Source organism: Petromyzon marinus, chromosome 64 (assembly GCF_048934315.1).
Source record: "Petromyzon marinus isolate PM22_M1 ecotype Great Lakes invasive population chromosome 64, UKy_Petmar_22M1.pri1.0, whole genome shotgun sequence".
Lineage (NCBI taxonomy): Eukaryota > Metazoa > Chordata > Hyperoartia > Petromyzontiformes > Petromyzontidae > Petromyzon > Petromyzon marinus.
Window position 1 is genome coordinate 8,611,880 of NC_133730.1, and position 19,769 is coordinate 8,631,648.

Genomic DNA, 19,769 nt, shown 5'->3' on the forward strand with positions numbered 1-19,769 from the left:
TCTGTGTAGCTATATGGATCTGTGTAACTCTATGGATCTCTGTGTAACTCTATGGATCTGTGTAACTCTATGGATCTCTGTGTAACTCTATGGATCTCTGTGTAACTCTATGGAACTCTATGTAACTCTCTGGATATCTATGTAACTATGTATCTCTGTGTAGCTCTATGGATCTCTGTGTGACTCTACGGATCTCTATGTAACTCTATGGATCTCTGTATAGCTCTATGAGTCTCTGTGTAACTCTATGAGTCTCTGTGTAACTCTATGCGTCTCTGTGTAACTCTACGAGTCTCTGTGTAACTCTACGAGTCTCTGTGTAACTCTACGAGTCTCTGTGTAACTCCAAGGCTCTCTACGCAAGTTCTGGATGCGATCACGATCGTCATCACCACCACCACCATCACACACACACACACATATATATAAGTAAATGTACTCACAGCCTGCCATTAGATACTCTCGGTAGAGTGGAATTCGGAAGTTTCCCGCCAGGGTCGCCACGTAGGAATGTATCCCGGGGAAGAGTTGCGCGAAGCCGGTTGCCTCGGTGCAGAAGTTTATGAACGCCCCAATGCACATCACCCCGTGGGGGTGGTAGCCAATCACGAAGTTGCGTGACGGACTCAGCTCGCACGTCTTGACCAGCTGCCACGCAAGGGTCACAGGCACAGGGCATAGGTCACAGGTCAAGGGCGAGGTCACAGGTCAAGGGCGAGGTCACAGGTCAAGGGCGAGGTCACAGGTCAAGGCCCTCCCCACGCAGTGTGGCTTGCACGGCCACAGTTGCAGCGCTGTGGCTGTGCCTTGCATCTCTTTGAGTCTCGGTGGGTCTCTCTCTGAGTCTTGGTGGGTCTCTATGGGTCTCTGTATCTCACGGAGTCTCGGTGGGTCTCTATGGGTCTCTGTATCTCACGGAGTCTCGGTGGGTCTCTGTATCTCACGGAGTCTCGGTGGGTCTCTGTATCTACATGAGTCTCTATGGGTCTCTGTATCTCACGGAGTCTCGGTGGGTCTCTATATCTCTTGGAGTCTCTGTGGGTCTCTGTATCTCACAAAGTCTCGGTGGGTCTCTGTATCTCACAAAGTCTTGGTGGGTCTCTGTATCTCACGGAGTCTCGGTGGGTCTCTATGGGTCTCTGTATCTACTTGAGTCTCTATGGGTCTCTGTATCTCACGGAGTCTCGGTGGGTCTCTATGGGTTTCTGTATCTCACGGAGTCTTGGTGGGTCTCTATATCTCACGGAGTCTCGGTGGGTCTCTATATCTCACGGAGTCTCAGTGGGTTTCTATGGGTTTCTGTATCTCTTTGAGTCTCTATGGGTCTTTGTATCTCACGGAGTCTCGGTGGGTCTCTATGGGTCTCTGTATCTCTTTGAGTCTCTGTGGGTCTCTGTATCTCACGGAGTCTCTGTGGGTCTCTGTATCTCACGGAGTCTCGGTGGGTATCTATGGGTCTCTATCTCTTTGAGTCTCTGTGGCAGGGGTAGGGAAGGTCCGGCCCGCGGGCCGTATAGGGCCCACGAAATCATTTGGTCTCTGGCCCTGCCAAGGCAATCGCAGGCGGGACTGGAAATTCAATAAATCTAGGCGCAAACCTGGAAAAGCAGTTGCGAGTAGCAGCAACATCATCAATACCGGCTAACATCATCACACGCCTCACCAAAGAGAAGCAGTTCCAGCCAACGCATTAGGGGTGAGTTAATTACATGTTTGACCAAATATAACGGGCTAATTTTTAAGTTGATGATTTTGTATGGCCCGCAAATTATGTTATTAATATCCTAATGGCCCTTGGCAGAAAGAAAGGTTGGTGGGTCTCTATATCTCTCAGAGTCTTGGTGGGTCTCTATATCTCTCCGAGTCTCTGTAGGTCTCTATGGGTCTCTGTATCTCTCGGAGTCTCTGTGGGTCTCTATGGGTCTCTGTATCTCTCGGAGTCTCTGTGGGTCTCTGTATCTATTTGAGTCTCTATGGGTCTCTGTATCTCTCCGAGTCTTGGTGGGTCTCTATGGGTCTCTGTATCTCTCGGAGTCTCTGTGGGTCTCTATCTATTTGAGTCTCTATGGGTCTCTGTATCTCTCCGAGTCTTGGTGGGTCTCTATGGGTCTCTGTATCTCTCGGAGTCTTGGTGGGTCTCTATGGGTCTCTGTATCTCACGGAGTCTCTATGGATCTCTGTATCTCACGGAGTCTCTGTGGGTCTCTATGGGTCTCGGTATCTATTTGAGTCTATGGGTCTCTGTATCTATAAGAGTCTCGATGGGTCTCTGTATTTCTCCGAGTCTTGGTGGGTCTCTATATCTCTCAGAGTCTCTGTGGGTCTCTGTATCTATTTGAGTCTCTATGGGTCTCTATCTCTTCGAGTCTTGACGTACACACACACGCACACATCAACATACATACACACAGACACACGCATTTATATATACACACACACACACACGCATTAACATACACGTACACATTAACATACCAGTACCCGCCATTTGCCACTAAGTGACGGTGACGCCTATGCCAGGCTAGGTGCACTTTGAGGCTACCACGTGAAGTGTCGAAGGCTCGCTGCTGACAGGAGGAGGTCACGGGACAGTCCCAGCAGGTGCCATCGGGGGTGACTGACCGAAGTGAATGGCAGATGCACCCAGCTGGACCCCCTACTGTGCCAATTTCCTTTCACTTTAACCGCCTCAGGGTTCCGCTCGTTGTTGTGGGCGTCGCTCCTGTGCCCTCTGTTGTTGCTGGAGGGCGACTGCCTCCAACACACGCAACGACAAATTGACGTACACACACACATTGACATACATACACACACACATTGACATACACACACACACATTTACATACACACACACACTGACATACATACACACACACAGACATACATACACACACACACACTGACATACATACACACACACACACAGACACTGACATACATACACACACACACACAGACACTGACATACATACACACACACACACTGACATACACACACACACACTAACATACATACACACACACACATTTTCATACATACAGACATTTACATACCAGCACACAGACACACAATCAACGCGCTCCAGGGGTCGGGGCCACGTCGGTCTGTGGGTGTGAGACATGTGGCAGGGGGTAGGTGGTGGCAGGGGGGAGGAGGTGGCAGGGGGGAGGAGGTGGCAGGGGGTAGGTGGTGGCAGGGGGGAGGAGGTGGCAGGGGGGAGGAGGTGGCAGGGGGGAGGAGGTGGCAGGGGGGAGGAGGTGGCAGGGGGGAGGAGGTGGCAGGGGGTAGCGAGGTGGCAGGGGGTAGCGAGGTGGCAGGGAGAGGAGGTGGCAGGGGGGAGGAGGTGGCAGGGAGAGGAGGTGGCAGGGGGTAGCGAGGTGATGAGTGGGTCGGGATGTGTGGCGCAACATGTCTGGGACCCCGCATGTCTGTAATTGATCGCAGGCTGCTCCCAGCCGACTCAATCTGCGCCCAATCAGCGTGACCAACATTGACCGTTAACCCCGACAGGACCCCTAACCCCCCCCCCCCCCCCAGAACCCTGCACCCTACAAAGACAAAGACACCCCTCCAACCCAGTGTAGCCTTGACAGACTGTTGGGGCAAGTGCTGTTAGCGAGCAGCTATGAAGGCCGGGACGGCGCACGAGGGGGTGGGTGGCCAGCACCACGCCCCGTGGCCGCCTTTGTATCCCTCGCGGCGATGCCTACACATCGCACCAGGTACTCATTTGAGTCCGAGTCGACCTAGGGGACGCCCAGGATCGGTTCACACGTGAGCGGGAATCGAACCGTGGCTCGCGGGGGTTTTCGCAGCGCCAACCGCTGCACCACCGCTCCCCGTCCCACCCCCTGTCCGTGTGTCTCGGTGTTCACATATTTGTCTGTCTGTGTGTCTCGGTGTTCACATATCTGTCTGTCTGTGTGTAACCCGACACTCACATTGTGTGTGGGTGCGTCTAAGTTGATAGGGGGGGGGGAGCGGTAGCGTAGTGGTTAGCCGACTGAGCTACGAACCTGGAGAGCCGGGTTCGATTCCGGCTCACGGCCAATAACAGTGGCGAATGTTTGAACCGGTCCTGGGCCTCCCCTAGGGTCGGCTCAACCTCAAATGAGTGCCCGGTGCGGTGCGTAGTAAACACCGGGGAGACAAACGCGGCAGGGGGATGCTGCTGGCCACCCAACCTCATCGTGATGCCGTGCCGGCCTTCATAGGTGCTGCATCTACACACACCCACACACTCACACACACGTGTCTCTGTGTGTGTGCGCGTGTGTGGGGAGCGGTGGTGCAATGGTTAGCGCTCCGCCACGCGAACCCGGCAACCCAAGTTCGAATCCAGCGGTCAGCATCCAGTGGCGAATATCTGAACCGGGTCCTGGGCCTCCCCTAGATCGACTCGGCCTCAAAGGAGTTGCCGGTCCTGTGCAGTCAAAACATCGCAGCTGGGGAGACAAAGGCGGCCGGGGCATGCTCTCTGGCCACCCACCCCTTCTTGTGCCATGCCGGCCTTCGTAGGTGCTGCTGCTCGCCAACGTCACTTGCCCCGGCAGCCTCGTCCAGGGCGATGCGGAGGGATCTTCGTCTCCGAGCGTCTCCGTGTGCTAGCGTGTTTCCATGCTTCCCATGGATGTAGCGGAGGGATGTCCATGTGGTACAGGTGCACAATGCGCGTCAAGGGGCGGCTCCCTATTGGTCAGCCGTGCCACGATGCGGCAGAGTGAGCGGCTGAGCGCCGCTCACTCTGAGGAGGAGTTGGAGACGCTGCCGCTGAGCCCGGAGCGTGCCACTCAGAGCTGGGGGTGGTTGAGGGGGGCCTTACCATCAGCCCCACAAAACATAGAGGCACCTGCCTGGGTACTTGATGTCATCATCAATCACTCTCCTCCTGCTCACGACTTGATGGACGGGGGCAGTACCTGGGCAGTGTGCTCACGATCAGCTCCAGTTTTGCAAATACGAGGTGTCACTCCGAACGAATCACTCGAGTTGCATTTACATTTCCATCGGCCTCGTAACGCTGCTGCGTGGAAGCTACCTGGTCTGTCGCTCCACACGAGGCTCGGCGTCTTCTAGCCTACAGGTCGTGCCCCTCGCTGCTCGACGCGAAACGTGGAGATCGTTCAAGAAACATCCGCGCGCTGATCTGAAACACTCCGGCTGGACCTGCCCGCGATCCATCCTGGGTTTAACCGGACTGGATTTGTGCGAGGAGCTCACAGGTCCTTGGAAGATCTGGACACATTCCCATCGCAGGCGAGGCTGCGTTGGCCGGGTCACGAAGCCCCCCCCCCTCCCCCCCATGCCCAGCCACCGCGTGCCCCAAAGCAGCATCTGTTTGGCCTGATAGGGCGGCATGATGAGCTGAAGACCGCTACCAGCACGGTGTCCAGATCGGCCTCCGTGGAGGAGGCTCGTGAAGGACGCTGCTGCTACTGGGCAGTTGTGAGGCAGCAGCCCCTCCGGCAAATCGCTGAGGGCGGAGGAGCGACGCTCGCAACAACGGGCGGAGGTGCCGAGCACGCACGTGAAAGACGCTTCGGCTTGGCAAAACAGCTGGGCACCGCAGGGTGGCGCATCTGCCAGTCGTCAATAATCCCATTGGCACCACCTGGGTATGTCCCGTGAACTCCTGCCAGCAGCGGGCCTTCACGTGGCCTTCGAGTGCACCTAGCCTGGCACGAGCGCCACGGTGCCGCCACCGCCACTTGCTGGCTTGCGTCTCCATTGCGGGGAGCGGTGGCGCAGCGGTCAGCACGACGAGCTGCGAGCCCCGGGGGCCGCCCGAGTTCCATTCCCGCTCACGGGCCATCAACGCCGAGTGGCGATTGTTTGAATCGGCCCTGGGCCTCCCCCTAGGTCGACTCGGCCTCAAATGAGTACCCGGTTCAGGGCGACGACATCGCCACTGGGGAGACAAAGGCGGCCGGGCGTGGTGGGGTCCACCTACCCCCTCGTGTGCCGTGGCGGCCTACCACAAATGCTCTTGCCCCAACAGCCTGATAAAGGCTATGCGGGGGATCTTTGCCTTCGTGTGCGTCTCTATATGTATCTATATATACACACACACACGTGTCTCACCACGTGTACCCATGCCTCTGTGGAACCCGAAACCTCGCAATGGTTTTGGCTCTGGACCCAAATCATTCACTTCTCAGCTCGGGAGGGGGGGCAAGGGCTGATAGCACCACCACCACCACCCCCGGCCGCCTTTGTCTCCCCAGTGGCGATGTTCACACATCGCCCCTCCGACGCAGCACCGTTGGTGGCTACGTACGGTGCGATCGAAGTCGAGACATACGTACTCATTTGAGGCCGAGTCGACCTAGGGGGGAGGAGGAGGAGGAGGCCCAGGAGCCGTTCAGATGATCGTCGCTGGTGTTGGTGGCCGTGAGCAGGACTCGAACTCGGGCCTCTGTGTTCGCAGCGCGTCGGGCTATACGCTACACTACCGCTCCCTAAGCTTAAGGCAAAGATCCCCCGTATAGCCTGTAACAGACTGAAGGGGCAAGTGCTCTCGGCGAGCAGCACCATCGCCCGGACCGCCTTTGTCTCCCCCGACCAAGGGGGAGGCCCAGGACCGGTTTCAGATAATCGTCACGTGGTGTTCGTGGCCGTGAGCGGCAAATCGAACTCGGGTCGCCGGGTTCGTAGCGCTAACCGCTGCGCCACCGCTCCCTGCAAGTCCCCACACACACACACGCGGGGTATCACTCTTGACAAAGAGCGTGTTGAGTCGTATTGCTGCTGTTGCTGCTGCTGCTGTAAGTAACTTCCACGTTACTTCCAGGCTTACGGGAGCAATCGGTTTCCTCCGTGCTTCGTTAACATTGCGGGTGGCTCTGTCCTGAATCAATGATCCCACCTGCGGTGAGTGAATGTGGCCTGCAATGCGGCTAGCGTTGTGTCTCCCACATGGCCCTGGTGAACCACGTTGCCCGACATGCCCAAGCCACCGCACGCCCCAAGCAGCTTCCCACTTGGCCGGAGAGAGGTGGGGTTGCTAGAAGGGCGCGGTACTGTGTGTGTGCTGTGTGTGTTGTGTGTGTAGTGTGTGTGTAGTGTGTACTGTGTGTGTACTGTGTGTGTTGTGTGTGTGTGTGTAGTGTGTGCTGTGTGTGTGTTGTGTGCAGTGTGTGTGTAGTGTGTGTGTTGTGTGTGTGTAGTGTGTGTGTACTGTGTGTGTGCTGTGTGTGTAGTGTGTGTGTTTAGTGTGTGTTGTGTGTGTGTTGTGTGTGTTTACTGTGTGTGTGTTGTGTGTGTGTTGTGTGTGCTGTGTGTACTGTGTGTGTACTGTGTGTGTGCTGTGTGTGTGTAGTGTGTGCTGTGTGTGTAGTGTGTGTAGTGTGTGTACTGTGTGTACTGTGTGTACTGTATGTGTACTGTGTGTACTGTGTGTGTACTGTATGTGTACTGTGTGTGTACTGTGTGTACTGTATGTGTACTGTGTGTGTACTGTGTGTGTACTGTATGTGTACTGTGTGCACTGTGTGTGTACTGTATGTGTACTGTGTGTGTACTGTGTGTGTACTGTGTGTACTGTATGTGTACTGTGTGTGTACTGTGTGTGTACTGTGTGTGTACTGTATGTGTACTGTGTGTGTACTGTGTGTACTGTGTGTGTACTGTGTGTGTACTGTGTGTACTGTATGTGTACTGTGTGTGTACTGTGTGTGTACTGTGCCCTACTCGGCAGACCAGCCTGCCTCCTCGTGCGGTTTCGCTTTGTGCGCTGGTGTTTATGGAACGCATCTACCACCCTCTCTCCCTCCCCCGTGTCTCTCTCACTCCCCCGTGTCTCTCTCCCTCCCCCGTGTCTCTCTCCCTCCCCCGTGTCTCTCTCTCCCTCCCCCGTGTCTCTCTCCCTCCCCCGTCTCTCTCTCTCTCCCCCGTGTCTCCCTCTCTCTCCCTCCCCCGTGTCTCTCTCTCTCTCCCCCGTGTCTCCCTCTCTCTCTCCCTCGTGTCTCTCTCCCTCCCCCGTGTCTCTCTCCCTCCCCGTGTCTCTCTCCCTCCCCCGTGTGTGTCTCTCTCTCCCCCGTGTCTCTCTCTCCCTCCCCCGTGTCTCTCTCCCTCCCCCGTGTCTCTCTCCCTCCCCGTGTCTCTCTCCCTCCCCCGTGTGTCTCTCTCCCTCCCCCGTGTCTTTCTCTCTCTCCCCCGTGTCTTTCTCTCTCCCCCGTGTGTCTCTCTCTCTCGCCCGTGTCTCTCTCTCCCTCCCCCGTGTCTCTCTCCCTCCCCCGTGTCTCTCTCTCTCTCCCTCGTGTCTCTCTCTCTCTCCCCCGTGTCTCCCTCTCTCTCCCTCCCCCGTGTCTCTCTCTCTCTCCCCCGTGTCTCCCTCTCTCTCTCCCTCGTGTCTCTCTCCCTCCCCCGTGTCTCTCTCTCTCCCTCGTGTCTCTCTCTCTCTCTCCCCCGTGTCTCCCTCTCTCTCCCTCCCCCGTGTCTCTCTCTCTCTCCCCCGTGTCTCCCTCTCTCTCTCCCTCGTGTCTCTCTCCCTCCCCCGTGTCTCTCTCCCTCCCCGTGTCTCTCTCCCTCCCCCGTGTCTCTCTCTCTCCCCCGTGTGTGTCTCTCTCTCCCCCGTGTCTCTCTCTCCCTCCCCCGTGTCTCTCTCCCTCCCCCGTGTCTCTCTCCCTCCCCGTGTCTCTCTCCCTCCCCGTGTCTCTCTCCCTCCCCCGTGTGTCTCTCTCCCTCCCCCGTGTCTTTCTCTCTCCCCCGTGTGTCTCTCTCTCTCGCCCGTGTCTCTCTCTCCCTCCCCCGTGTCTCTCTCCCTCCCCCGTGTCTTTCTCTCTCCCTCCCCCGTGTCTCTCTCACTCCCCCGTGTCTCTCTCCCTCCCTGTGTCTCTCTCCCTCCCCGTGTCTCTCTCCCTCCCCCGTGTCTCTCTCTCTCTCCCCCGTGTCTCCCTCTCTCTCTCCCTCGTGTCTCTCTCCCTCCCCCGTGTCTCTCTCCCTCCCCCGTGTCTCTCTCCCTCCCCGTGTCTCTCTCCCTCCCCGTGTCTCTCTCCCTCCCCCGTGTCTCTCTCTCTCCCCCGTGTGTGTCTCTCTCTCCCCCGTGTCTCTCTCTCCCTCCCCCGTGTCTCTCTCCCTCCCCCGTGTCTCTCTCCCTCCCCGTGTCTCTCTCCCTCCCCGTGTCTCTCTCCCTCCCCCGTGTCTCTCTCCCTCCCCCGTGTCTTTCTCTCTCCCCCGTGTGTCTCTCTCTCTCGCCCGTGTCTCTCTCTCTCTCGCCCGTGTCTCTCTCTCTCTCGCCCGTGTCTCTCTCCCTCCCCCGTGTCTCTCTCCCTCCCCCGTGTCTCTCTCCCTCCCCCGTGTCTCTCTCTCTCCCTCCCCCGTGTCTCTCTCCCTCCCCGTGTCTCTCTCCCTCCCCCGTGTGTCTCTCTCCCTCCCCCGTGTCTCTCTCTCTCCCCCGTGTGTCTCTCTCTCTCCCCCGTGTCTCTCTCTCCCTCCCCCGTGTCTCTCTCCCTCCCCCGTGTCTCTCTCCCTCCCCCGTGTCTCTCTCTCCCTCCCCCGTGTCTCTCTCTCCCTCCCCCGTGTCTCTCTCTCTCTCCCCCGTGTCTCTCTCACTCCCCCGTGTCTCTCTCACTCCCCCGTGTCTCTCTCACTCCCCCGTGTGTCTCTCTCCCTCCCCCGTGTGTCTCTCTCCCTCCCCCGTGTGTCTCTCTCCCTCCCCGGTGTCTCTCTCTCCCTCACCCGTGTCTCTCTCTCCCTCCCCCGTGTCTCTCTCTAGCTCCCCCGTGTCTCTCTCTCCCTCCCCCGTGTCTCTCTCTCCCTCCCCCGTGTCTCTCTCTCCCTCCTCCGTGTTTCTCTCCCTCCCCCGTGTCTCTCTCCCTCCCCCGTGTCTCTCTCCCTCCCCCGTGTGTCTCTCTCCCTCCCCCGTGTCTCTCTCCCTCCCCCGTGTCTCTCTCCCTCCCCCGTGTCTCTCTCCCTCCCCCGTGTGTCTCTCTCCCTCCCCCGTGTCTCTCTCCCTCCCCCGTGTCTCTCTCCCTCCCCCGTGTCTCTCTCCCTCCCCCGTGTGTCTTTCTCCCTCCCCCGTGTGTCTCTCTCCCTCCCCCGTGTCTCTCTCCCTCCCCCGTGTCTCTCTCTCTCCCTCCCCCGTGTCTCTCTCCCTCCCCCGTGTCTCTCTCCCTCCCCCGTGTCTCTCTCTCTCCCTCCCCCGTGTCTCTCTCCCTCCCCCGTGTCTCTCTCCCTCCCCCGTGTCTCTCTCCCTCCCCCGTGTCTCTCTCTCTCCCTCCCCCGTGTCTCTCTCTCCCTCCCCCATGTCTCTCTCTCCCTCCCTCATGTCTCTCTCTCTCCCTCCCCCGTGTCTCTCTCTCTCCCTCCCCCGTGTCTCTCGCTCCCTCCCCCGTGTCTCTCTCTCTCCCTCCCCCGTGTCTCTCTCTCTCCCTCCCCCGTGTCTCTCTCTCCCTCCCCCGTGTCTCTCTCCCTCCCCCGTGTCTCTCTCCCTCCCCCGTGTCTCTCTCCCTCCCCCGTGTCTCTCTCCCTCCCCCGTGTCTCTCTCCCTCCCCCGTGTCTCTCTCCCTCCCCCGTGTCTCTCTCCCTCCCCCGTGTCTCTCTCCCTCCCCCGTGTCTCTCTCTCTCCCTCCCCCGTGTCTCTCTCTCTCTCCCCCGTGTCTCCCTCTCTCTCTCCCTCGTGTCTCTCTCCCTCCCCCGTGTCTCTCTCTCTCCCTCGTGTCTCTCTCTCTCTCTCCCCCGTGTCTCCCTCTCTCTCCCTCCCCCGTGTCTCTCTCTCTCTCCCCCGTGTCTCCCTCTCTCTCTCCCTCGTGTCTCTCTCCCTCCCCCGTGTCTCTCTCCCTCCCCGTGTCTCTCTCCCTCCCCCGTGTCTCTCTCTCTCCCCCGTGTGTGTCTCTCTCTCCCCCGTGTCTCTCTCTCCCTCCCCCGTGTCTCTCTCCCTCCCCCGTGTCTCTCTCCCTCCCCCGTGTCTTTCTCTCTCCCTCCCCCGTGTCTCTCTCACTCCCCCGTGTCTCTCTCCCTCCCTGTGTCTCTCTCCCTCCCCGTGTCTCTCTCCCTCCCCCGTGTCTCTCTCTCTCTCCCCCGTGTCTCCCTCTCTCTCTCCCTCGTGTCTCTCTCCCTCCCCCGTGTCTCTCTCCCTCCCCGTGTCTCTCTCCCTCCCCGTGTCTCTCTCCCTCCCCCGTGTCTCTCTCTCTCCCCCGTGTGTGTCTCTCTCTCCCCCGTGTCTCTCTCTCCCTCCCCCGTGTCTCTCTCCCTCCCCCGTGTCTCTCTCCCTCCCCGTGTCTCTCTCCCTCCCCGTGTCTCTCTCCCTCCCCCGTGTCTTTCTCTCTCCCCCGTGTGTCTCTCTCTCTCGCCCGTGTCTCTCTCTCTCTCTCGCCCGTGTCTCTCTCTCCCTCCCCCGTGTCTCTCTCCCTCCCCCGTGTCTCTCTCCCTCCCCCGTGTCTCTCTCTCTCCCTCCCCCGTGTCTCTCTCACTCCCCCGTGTCTCTCTCCCTCCCCGTGTCTCTCTCCCTCCCCCGTGTGTCTCTCTCCCTCCCCCGTGTCTCTCTCTCTCCCCCGTGTGTCTCTCTCTCTCCCCCGTGTCTCTCTCTCCCTCCCCCGTGTCTCTCTCCCTCCCCCGTGTCTCTCTCCCTCCCCCGTGTCTCTCTCTCCCTCCCCCGTGTCTCTCTCTCTCTCCCCCGTGTCTCTCTCACTCCCCCGTGTGTCTCTGTCACTCCCCCGTGTGTCTCTCTCCCTCCCCCGTGTGTCTCTCTCCCTCCCCGGTGTCTCTCTCTCCCTCCCCCGTGTCTCTCTCTCCCTCCCCCGTGTCTCTCTCTCCCTCCCCCGTGTCTCTCTCTCCCTCCCCCGTGTCTCTCTCTCCCTCCCCCGTGTCTCTCTCTCCCTCCCCCGTGTCTCTCTCTCCCTCCTCCGTGTTTCTCTCCCTCCCCCGTGTCTCTCTCCCTCCCCCGTGTCTCTCTCCCTCCCCCGTGTGTCTCTCTCCCTCCCCCGTGTCTCTCTCCCTCCCCCGTGTCTCTCTCTCCCTCCCCCGTGTCTCTCTCCCTCCTCCGTGTTTCTCTCCCTCCCCCGTGTCTCTCTCCCTCCCCCGTGTCTCTCTCCCTCCCCCGTGTGTCTCTCTCCCTCCCCCGTGTCTCTCTCCCTCCCCCGTGTCTCTCTCCCTCCCCCGTGTGTCTCTCTCCCTCCCCCGTGTCTCTCTCCCTCCCCCGTGTCTCTCTCCCTCCCCCGTGTCTCTCTCTCCCTCCCCCGTGTCTCTCTCTCCCTCCTCCGTGTTTCTCTCCCTCCCCCGTGTCTCTCTCCCTCCCCCGTGTCTCTCTCCCTCCCCCGTGTCTCTCTCCCTCCCCCGTGTCTCTCTCCCTCCCCCGTGTCTCTCTCCCTCCCCCGTGTCTCTCTCCCTCCCCCGTGTCTCTCTCCCTCCCCCGTGTCTCTCTCCCTCCCCCGTGTGTCTCTCTCCCTCCCCCGTGTCTCTCTCCCTCCCCCGTGTCTCTCTCCCTCCCCCGTGTCTCTCTCCCTCCCCCGTGTGTCTCTCTCCCTCCCCCGTGTCTCTCTCCCTCCCCCGTGTCTCTCTCCCTCCCCCGTGTCTCTCTCTCTCCCTCCCCCGTGTCTCTCTCTCTCCCTCCCCCGTGTCTCTCTCCCTCCCCCGTGTCTCTCTCCCTCCCCCGTGTCTCTCTCTCTCCCTCCCCCGTGTCTCTCTCCCTCCCCCGTGTCTCTCTCCCTCCCCCGTGTCTCTCTCCCTCCCCCGTGTCTCTCTCTCTCCCTCCCCCGTGTCTCTCTCTCTCCCTCCCCCATGTCTCTCTCTCCCTCCCTCATGTCTCTCTCTCTCCCTCCCCCGTGTCTCTCTCTCCCCCTCCCCCGTGTCTCTCGCTCCCTCCCCCGTGTCTCTCTCTCTCCCTCCCCCGTGTCTCTCTCTCCCTCCCCCGTGTCTCTCTCCCTCCCCCGTGTCTCTCTCCCTCCCCCGTGTCTCTCTCCCTCCCCCGTGTCTCTCTCCCTCCCCCGTGTCTCTCTCCCTCCCCCATGTCTCTCTCCCTCCCCCGTGTCTCTCTCCCTCCCCCGTGTCTCTCTCCCTCCCCCGTGTCTCTCTACCTCCCCCGTGTCTCTCTCCCTCCCCGTATCTCTCTCCCTCCCCCGTATCTCTCTCCCTCCCCCGTGTCTCTCTCCCTCCCCCGTGTCTCTCTCCCTCCCCCGTGTCTCTCTCCCTCCCCCGTGTCTCTCTCCCTCCCCCGTGTCTCTCTCTCTCCCTCCCCCGTGTCTCTCTCTCTCCCTCCCCCATGTCTCTCTCTCCCTCCCTCATGTCTCTCTCTCCCTCCCCCGTGTCTCTCTCTCTCCCTCCCCCGTGTCTCTCGCTCCCTCCCCCGTGTCTCTCTCTCTCCCTCCCCCGTGTCTCTCTCTCTCCCTCCCCCGTGTCTCTCTCCCTCCCCCGTGTCTCTCTCCCTCCCCCGTGTCTCTCTCCCTCCCCCGTGTCTCTCTCCCTCCCCCGTGTCTCTCTCCCTCCCCCGTGTCTCTCTCCCTCCCCCGTGTCTCTCTCCCTCCCCCGTGTCTCTCTACCTCCCCCGTGTCTCTCTCCCTCCCCGTATCTCTCTCCCTCCCCCGTGTCTCTCTCCCTCCCCCGTGTCTCTCTCCCTCCCCCGTGTCTCTCTCCCTCCCCGTGTCTCTCTCCCTCCCCCGTGTCTCTCTCCCTCCCCCGTGTCTCTCTCCCTCCCCCGTGTCTCTCTCCCTCCCCCGTGTCTCTCTCCCTACATCTCCCCACCCATCAACAGCAGCGGCTTCACCCCCCCCCCCCCCCACAGCTATTTAGGTCGTCAGTCGCAGGCGCTTAAAGGTCAAACGATAAGGCGGTGGTGGGAGGGAGGCGAGACACCTCCACCTGTATGGGCAATGTACATGGCCCCCACCCCCCCTGGCCCCCACCCCCCCTAGCCCCCCACCCCCCTAGCCCCCACCCCCCCAGCCCCCACCCCCCCTAGCCCCCCACCCCCCTAGCCCCCACCCCCCCCTAGCCCCCACCCTCCGATCCAAGATAATGAGTCCAGAGAGTGAATTCAATGATTGGGAAATCTGGAGTCGTTAAAGTTGGCAGTGCTGAGCTGTCCACGATCCCAAATACATGACGCGCGTGTGTGTGTGTGTGTGTTTGTGTGTGTGTTTGTGTGTGTTTGTGTGTGCGTGCGTGTGTGTGTTTGTGTGTGCGTGCGTGTTTGTGTGTGTTTGTGTTTGTGTGTGGTTGTTTGTGTGTGTTTGTGCGTGTTTGTTTATGTTGTGTGTGTGTTTGTGTGTGTGGTTGTGTGTGTGTTTGTGTGTGTGTGGTTGTTTGTGTGTTTGTGTGTGTGCGTGTTTGTGTGTGATTGTTTCTGTGTGTGGTTGTTTTTGTTTGTGTGTGTTTGTGCGTGTTTGTTTATGTTGTGTGTGTGTGCGCGCGTGTTTGTGTGCGTGACTGTGGGTGTTTGTTTGTGCGTGTGTTTGTGTATGTGTATTTATGTTGTGTGTGTGTGTGCGAGTTTATGTTAAGTGAACGTAGCCTGGCACGTTCAGCAGAGATTACGTCTCCGCGTGCATAATACAGTCGCGTTAACGTGCGTGAACGTGTGTGCATGTGTGTGTGGAAGTGTGGTGTGTGTGTGTATGTGTGTGGGGAGCGGTGGTGTAGCGGTTAGCGCTACGCTGCGCTACGAACCTGGCTACCCGAGTTGTATTCCCGCTCACGGCCAACACCAGTGACGATTATGTGAACCGGTCCTGGGCCTTCCCTAGGTCAACTCAGCCTCAAATGTGTACCTGTTACGGTGTGTAGTAAACATCGCCACTGGGGAGACAAAGGCGGCCGGGCGTGGTGTTGGCCACCCACCCCCTCACGTGCCGTGCCGGACATCATAGGTGCTGCTCGCTGACAGCACTTGCCCCAACAGTCTGTGAAGGCTACACGGGGGATCTTTGCCTTTGTGTGTACATGTGTATACATGTGTGTACACGTGCGTACGTGTGTGTGTGTGTACGTGTACATGTGTGTACGTGTGTGTACGGTGTGCACACGTGTGTACGTGTGTGTACGTGCGTACGTGTGTGTACGGTGTGCACACACGTACGCACGTACACACACGTACGCACGTACACACACGTGCACGTACATGTGTGTACGTGCACGTGTGTGTACGTGCAGGTGTGCACGTGTGTGTACGGTGTGCACATGTGTATACATGTGTGTACATGTGTGTACGGTGTGCACACACGTACACACCCGTACACACACGTGCACGTACGTGTGTGTACGTGTGTGTACGTGTGTGTACGGTGTGCACACATGTGTATACGTGTGTACGTGTGTGTACGGTGTGCACACACGTACACACCCGTACACACGTGCACGTACGTGTGTGTACGTGTGTGTACGTGTGTGTACGTATGCTCTGTCCAAATCTCCCTGGCCACAGTGCAAAGGTCACCTGCTGCTCCTGTTTTGGTTTGTGGGGGGTAGTGGGGGGTAATGGGGGTCTAGTGGGGGTCTGGTAGGGAGTACTGGGGGTCTAGTGGGGTCTAGTGGGGGTAGTGGGGTCTAGTGGGTGGTAGTGGGTGGTAGTGGGATCTAGTGGGGGGAAGTGGGGGTAGGTGGGGTAGTGGGTGGTAGTGTGGGCTAGTGGGGTCTAGTGGGTGGTAGTGGGTGGAAGTGGGATCTAGTGGGGCGAAGTGGGGGTAGGGGGGGTAGTGGGTGGTAGTGTGGGCTAGTGGGGTCTAGTGGGTGGTAGTGGGATCTAGTGGGTGGTAGTGTGGGCTAGTGGGGTCTAGTGCGGAGGTAGTGGGTGTTAATGGGGTCTAGTGGGGGGTAGTGTAGTGGGGGGTAGTGTGGGCTAATGGGATCTAGTGGGTGGTAGTGTGGGCTAATGGGGTCTAGTGCAGGGGTAGTGTGTGTTAATGGGGTCTAGTGGGGGGTAGTGTAGTGGGGGGTAGTGGGGGCTAATGGGGTCTAGTGCGGGGGTAGTGGGTGTTAATGGGGTCTAGTGGGGGGTAGTGTAGTGGGGGGTAGTGGGGGCTAATGGTGGGGTAGTGGTGGGGTAGTAGGGGCTGAGCTGTGGGAACTCTGGGGCGAGGTGGGGGTGGGGTGGGGGATGAGTTGGGGTCAAGGGTCAGGGTCGTGGTGTTTGTGAATGCTGCGTTTTTGTAACAACCAGGGGATAGTTTGTTTTTATCGCGCCGGGAGTCAATGAATCCCCCATGCACCGGGCGAGTGCTACATGCATGGGGAGACAAAGGCGGCCGAGCGTGTGCCGAGCCCGCCTTAATAGGTGTTCGCTAACAGCATTGCCCCAACTGTCGGTACGACTACACGGGAAATCGTTGCCTTTGTGCGTATGCGCATATATTTGGGAAGCAGCGGTGTAGTGGTTCGTGCATTGTGCTACGAACCCGGGGAGCCGAGTTTGATTCGTGAAATCTGGCCTCACCTGGGATTGTTCAAATGAGTAACTGGTGCTGGACCAGGCAATCAGTGGACCAGGCACCCAGTGGACCAGGCAATCAGTAGACCAGGCAACCAGTAGACCACGCAACCAGTGGACCAGGCAACCAGTGGACCAGGCACCCAGTGGACCAGGCAATCAGTAGACCAGGCAACCAGTAGACCACGCAACCAGTGGACCAGGCAATCAGTGGACCAGGCACCCAGTGGACCAGGCAATCAGTAGACCAGGCAACCAGTGGACCAGGCGCCCAGTGGACCAGGCGCCCAGTGGACCAGGCGCCCAGTGGACCAGGCTCCCAGTGGACCAGGCTCCCAGTGGACCAGGCTCCCAGTGGACCAGGCAACCAGTGGACCAGGCACCCAACAAACCAGGCGCCCAGTGGACCAGGCACCCAGTGGACCAGGCACCCAGTGGACCAGGCACGCATTTGACCAGGCACCCAGTGGACCAGGCACCCAGTGGACCAGACACCTAGTGGACCAGGCGCCCAGTGGACCAGGCGCCCAGTGGACCAGGCACCCAGTGGACCAGGCACCCAGTGGACCAGGCGCCCAGTGGACCAAGCAATCAGTGGACCAGGCTCCCAGTGGACCAGGCACCCAGTGGGCCAGGCACCCAACTAACCAGGCGCCCAGTGGACCAGGCACCCAGTGGACCAGGCATCCAACTAACCAGGCGCCCAGTGGATCAGGCGCCCAGTGGACCAGGCACCCAGTGGATCAGGCGCCCAGTGGACCAGGCACCCAGTGGATCAGGCGCCCAGTGGACCAGGCACCCAGTGGACCAGGCACGCATTGGACCAGGCACCCAGTGGACCAGGCACCCAGTGGTGCCCTAGCATCTGCATGAGCGACAATCCTGAACCTCATCCATTTTCCTCTCGGAGTCAGGAGGAGGTAGATGAGGAGAGTGGGTGGGGGGAATGATGCCAACTCCAGCTGCAGGGTATTGTCTAATCCTCGCTAGCAAACATCCAATGCCGGGCCTAGTGGGGGTCCTCGGTGGACACCCACCATCACCATCGCAATGCAAGAATACCAGGGGCGTCCGGCAGATGACGAGCCGGTGGTCAGTGGATAACTCAACTCCACGTGTGGAGCGCAGTGGCCTCCCGTTAACTCTTCCATCACTACGCAGGCCAGCAGATGTTCCATCCGGGATCTGGCATGCACCCAGAATGCCGTGTCGATGTTGCCCTGGCGATGGTAACAGCGTGCTGGTGACTGCATAAGTCTAGCAGCAGCAGCAGCGGCAGCAGGCACCTGCTAACGTTCTTATTGAGCTGATGTGGCCCATGACTTCCAAAAAAAAAAATCACTCTGGCCCAAGGTGCCTGTACCGTGACCCAATCGGGCATTCAGGTCACCCTACAGGATGTCTCTATCCCGACGGGCCACTTTAGCTAGCACCTGTGACAGGAAGTCATAGAATTGGGCTCTGATCCATCGGCATTGCCTACATCCCTCCACTGGCCTTCGTCTATGGCGAGGGGCCGTAAGCCACCACCATTCCTCGCCTCCTGTTGACGGGAAAGCGAGCCCACTCGCTGCTTCCTCTTCCACACCGCCAAGCTCCCACACTGCCTTCTCAGTCTCTTAATCAGGAGAGCAACTCGCCCTGTTGTTTGATGCTACCCTGCGCCGACTAGGGGGACCGAGTGGAGGAATGTCCATCCCTCGTGGTGACTGGAGCCACAACCAGCTCACAGGAGTTCCGCTACGCCACTGATTGTACCGGTCCAGCTCCAACAGAGTAATCAATACCAGGTGGCATCGTTGCAGACGACGAGCCAATGGTCAGTGGATAAATCGACTCCATGTGTCCAGAACAACAGACAAAGACCCGTCCCCTCGTATAGCCTCGACAGACTGTTGGGGCAAGTGCTGTTCGTAGCAAGCGGCGGCACCTACGAAGGCCGGCACGACACACGAGGGGGTGGATGGCCAGCACCACACCGGGCCACCTTTGTCTCCCTGGTGGCGATGTTTACGCATTGCACAAGGCACTCATACGAGGCCGAGTCGACCTCGGGGAAGGCCCAGAACCGGTTCGGATCATCGTTATTGGTGGTGGCCGTGAGCTGGAATCTCACTCGGGTTGCCGGGGTTCGTAGCGCAGCGGCTGTGCCACCGCTCTCCATGTGTCAAGCACAGAGGTCGCACACACCGACACGGGCGGGGGGGGGGGGGGTCCGGTGGCCCGGTCCTTGCTCCCCCCGCCGCCCCCCTGCCACCCCTCTTCCTGGCAAGCATGAGAACATTCCACGTGGCCGGGCCGCAACAGTCGCCCGTTGTTGCTGTTGTTTGCTGGAGGCCACTGAGCGCCAGTGGCTTAAGTTGCCCTGGCACCACCAGCTCGGTGGGGGGGGGGGGGGTGGGGGATGGTGGAGGGGGGGGGGGGGAGTATCGCCAGGGCATATCGCTGATCGCATGTCCTCTCCGGACCTCCGGCTCACGCGCGCACACACACACACAGACACACACACAGACACACACCGGCATTGGAGATTTCGTTACGCGCATGGTTTTGGTCGGCCAAATAAATTGGTGGCAGGAGTTGCCGATTTAAATCGCTACCCAATCCAGGGATCCCGTTGGTCGATCGCGACGCGGATGCGGCGCCTCACTGCGTGGTGGCTAGGAGACGTTGACTACCTCGCCTCTGCATGCAGGATGGCGTGGGTTCGATCTCGACCCCCGACGATGCCGGCTGCTGCATATTTGGAGTTTGCGTCCATTTCTTTCAGGTGGCCACGTGGATTTTTCCTCCGGGTCCTCCGGTTTTTCCCCACCACATTTTGGAATCGACGTCAAGCGTTGAGAGCATTTGGCTGCTGTAAATTTCTACGCCGTAAGCCACTTCGCTGAGCTATCACTTGCGCTGGGGCTAGGTGGACACCCACCATCGCAGTTTCTGAAAAAGAGCTACACACAGCTCAGTGGGGCCTTACCCGGTAAAATACAAAAAGGTGAGTTCTAGTTGATTTACACTCGATCACTACTCGACTTATACTCCCGCCAGGTTTGCCCAGATGGGGGACCAAATTTTCCAGACAGCAACGACAACAACCCACACCCACTCCCCCCCCCCCCCACCTTTACGACACGCAGGTTCAGAGAGGCGTGTGGCACTCCAAGCACTGAGTTGGGTGGTCCGCGGTTTTTGCGAAGGAGATGAAAGCTGTGTTGGTCAGCCCCGTGGTCGCCAATCGCCCGACCGTCGCTTACGTGACCTGCGGTGCCACCCCCCTCGTCCTGAACCAGAAGATGCGGTGATCTCATTGCCAACTCCCCAGAATCAGGATCTGATCACCAACTACCAGAATCAATTTATGACCAACAACTCCCTAGAATCAGGTTTTGATCGGCAACTCCCAGAATCAGAATC

General features: G+C 59.3%; 1 protein-coding gene across 1 annotated transcript in view; it reads right to left on the minus strand.

Annotated features, from left to right (window-relative positions):
• Positions 1-19,769, minus strand: part of LOC116937870 (diacylglycerol O-acyltransferase 2-like) — a 76,700-nt gene that overhangs the window by 15,206 nt on the left and 41,725 nt on the right. Inside the window, exon 5 of the mRNA XM_076054210.1 lies at positions 444-648. Within this exon, the coding sequence (XP_075910325.1) occupies positions 444-648 (205 nt within the window). The remainder of the gene's footprint in view (positions 1-443; positions 649-19,769) is intronic.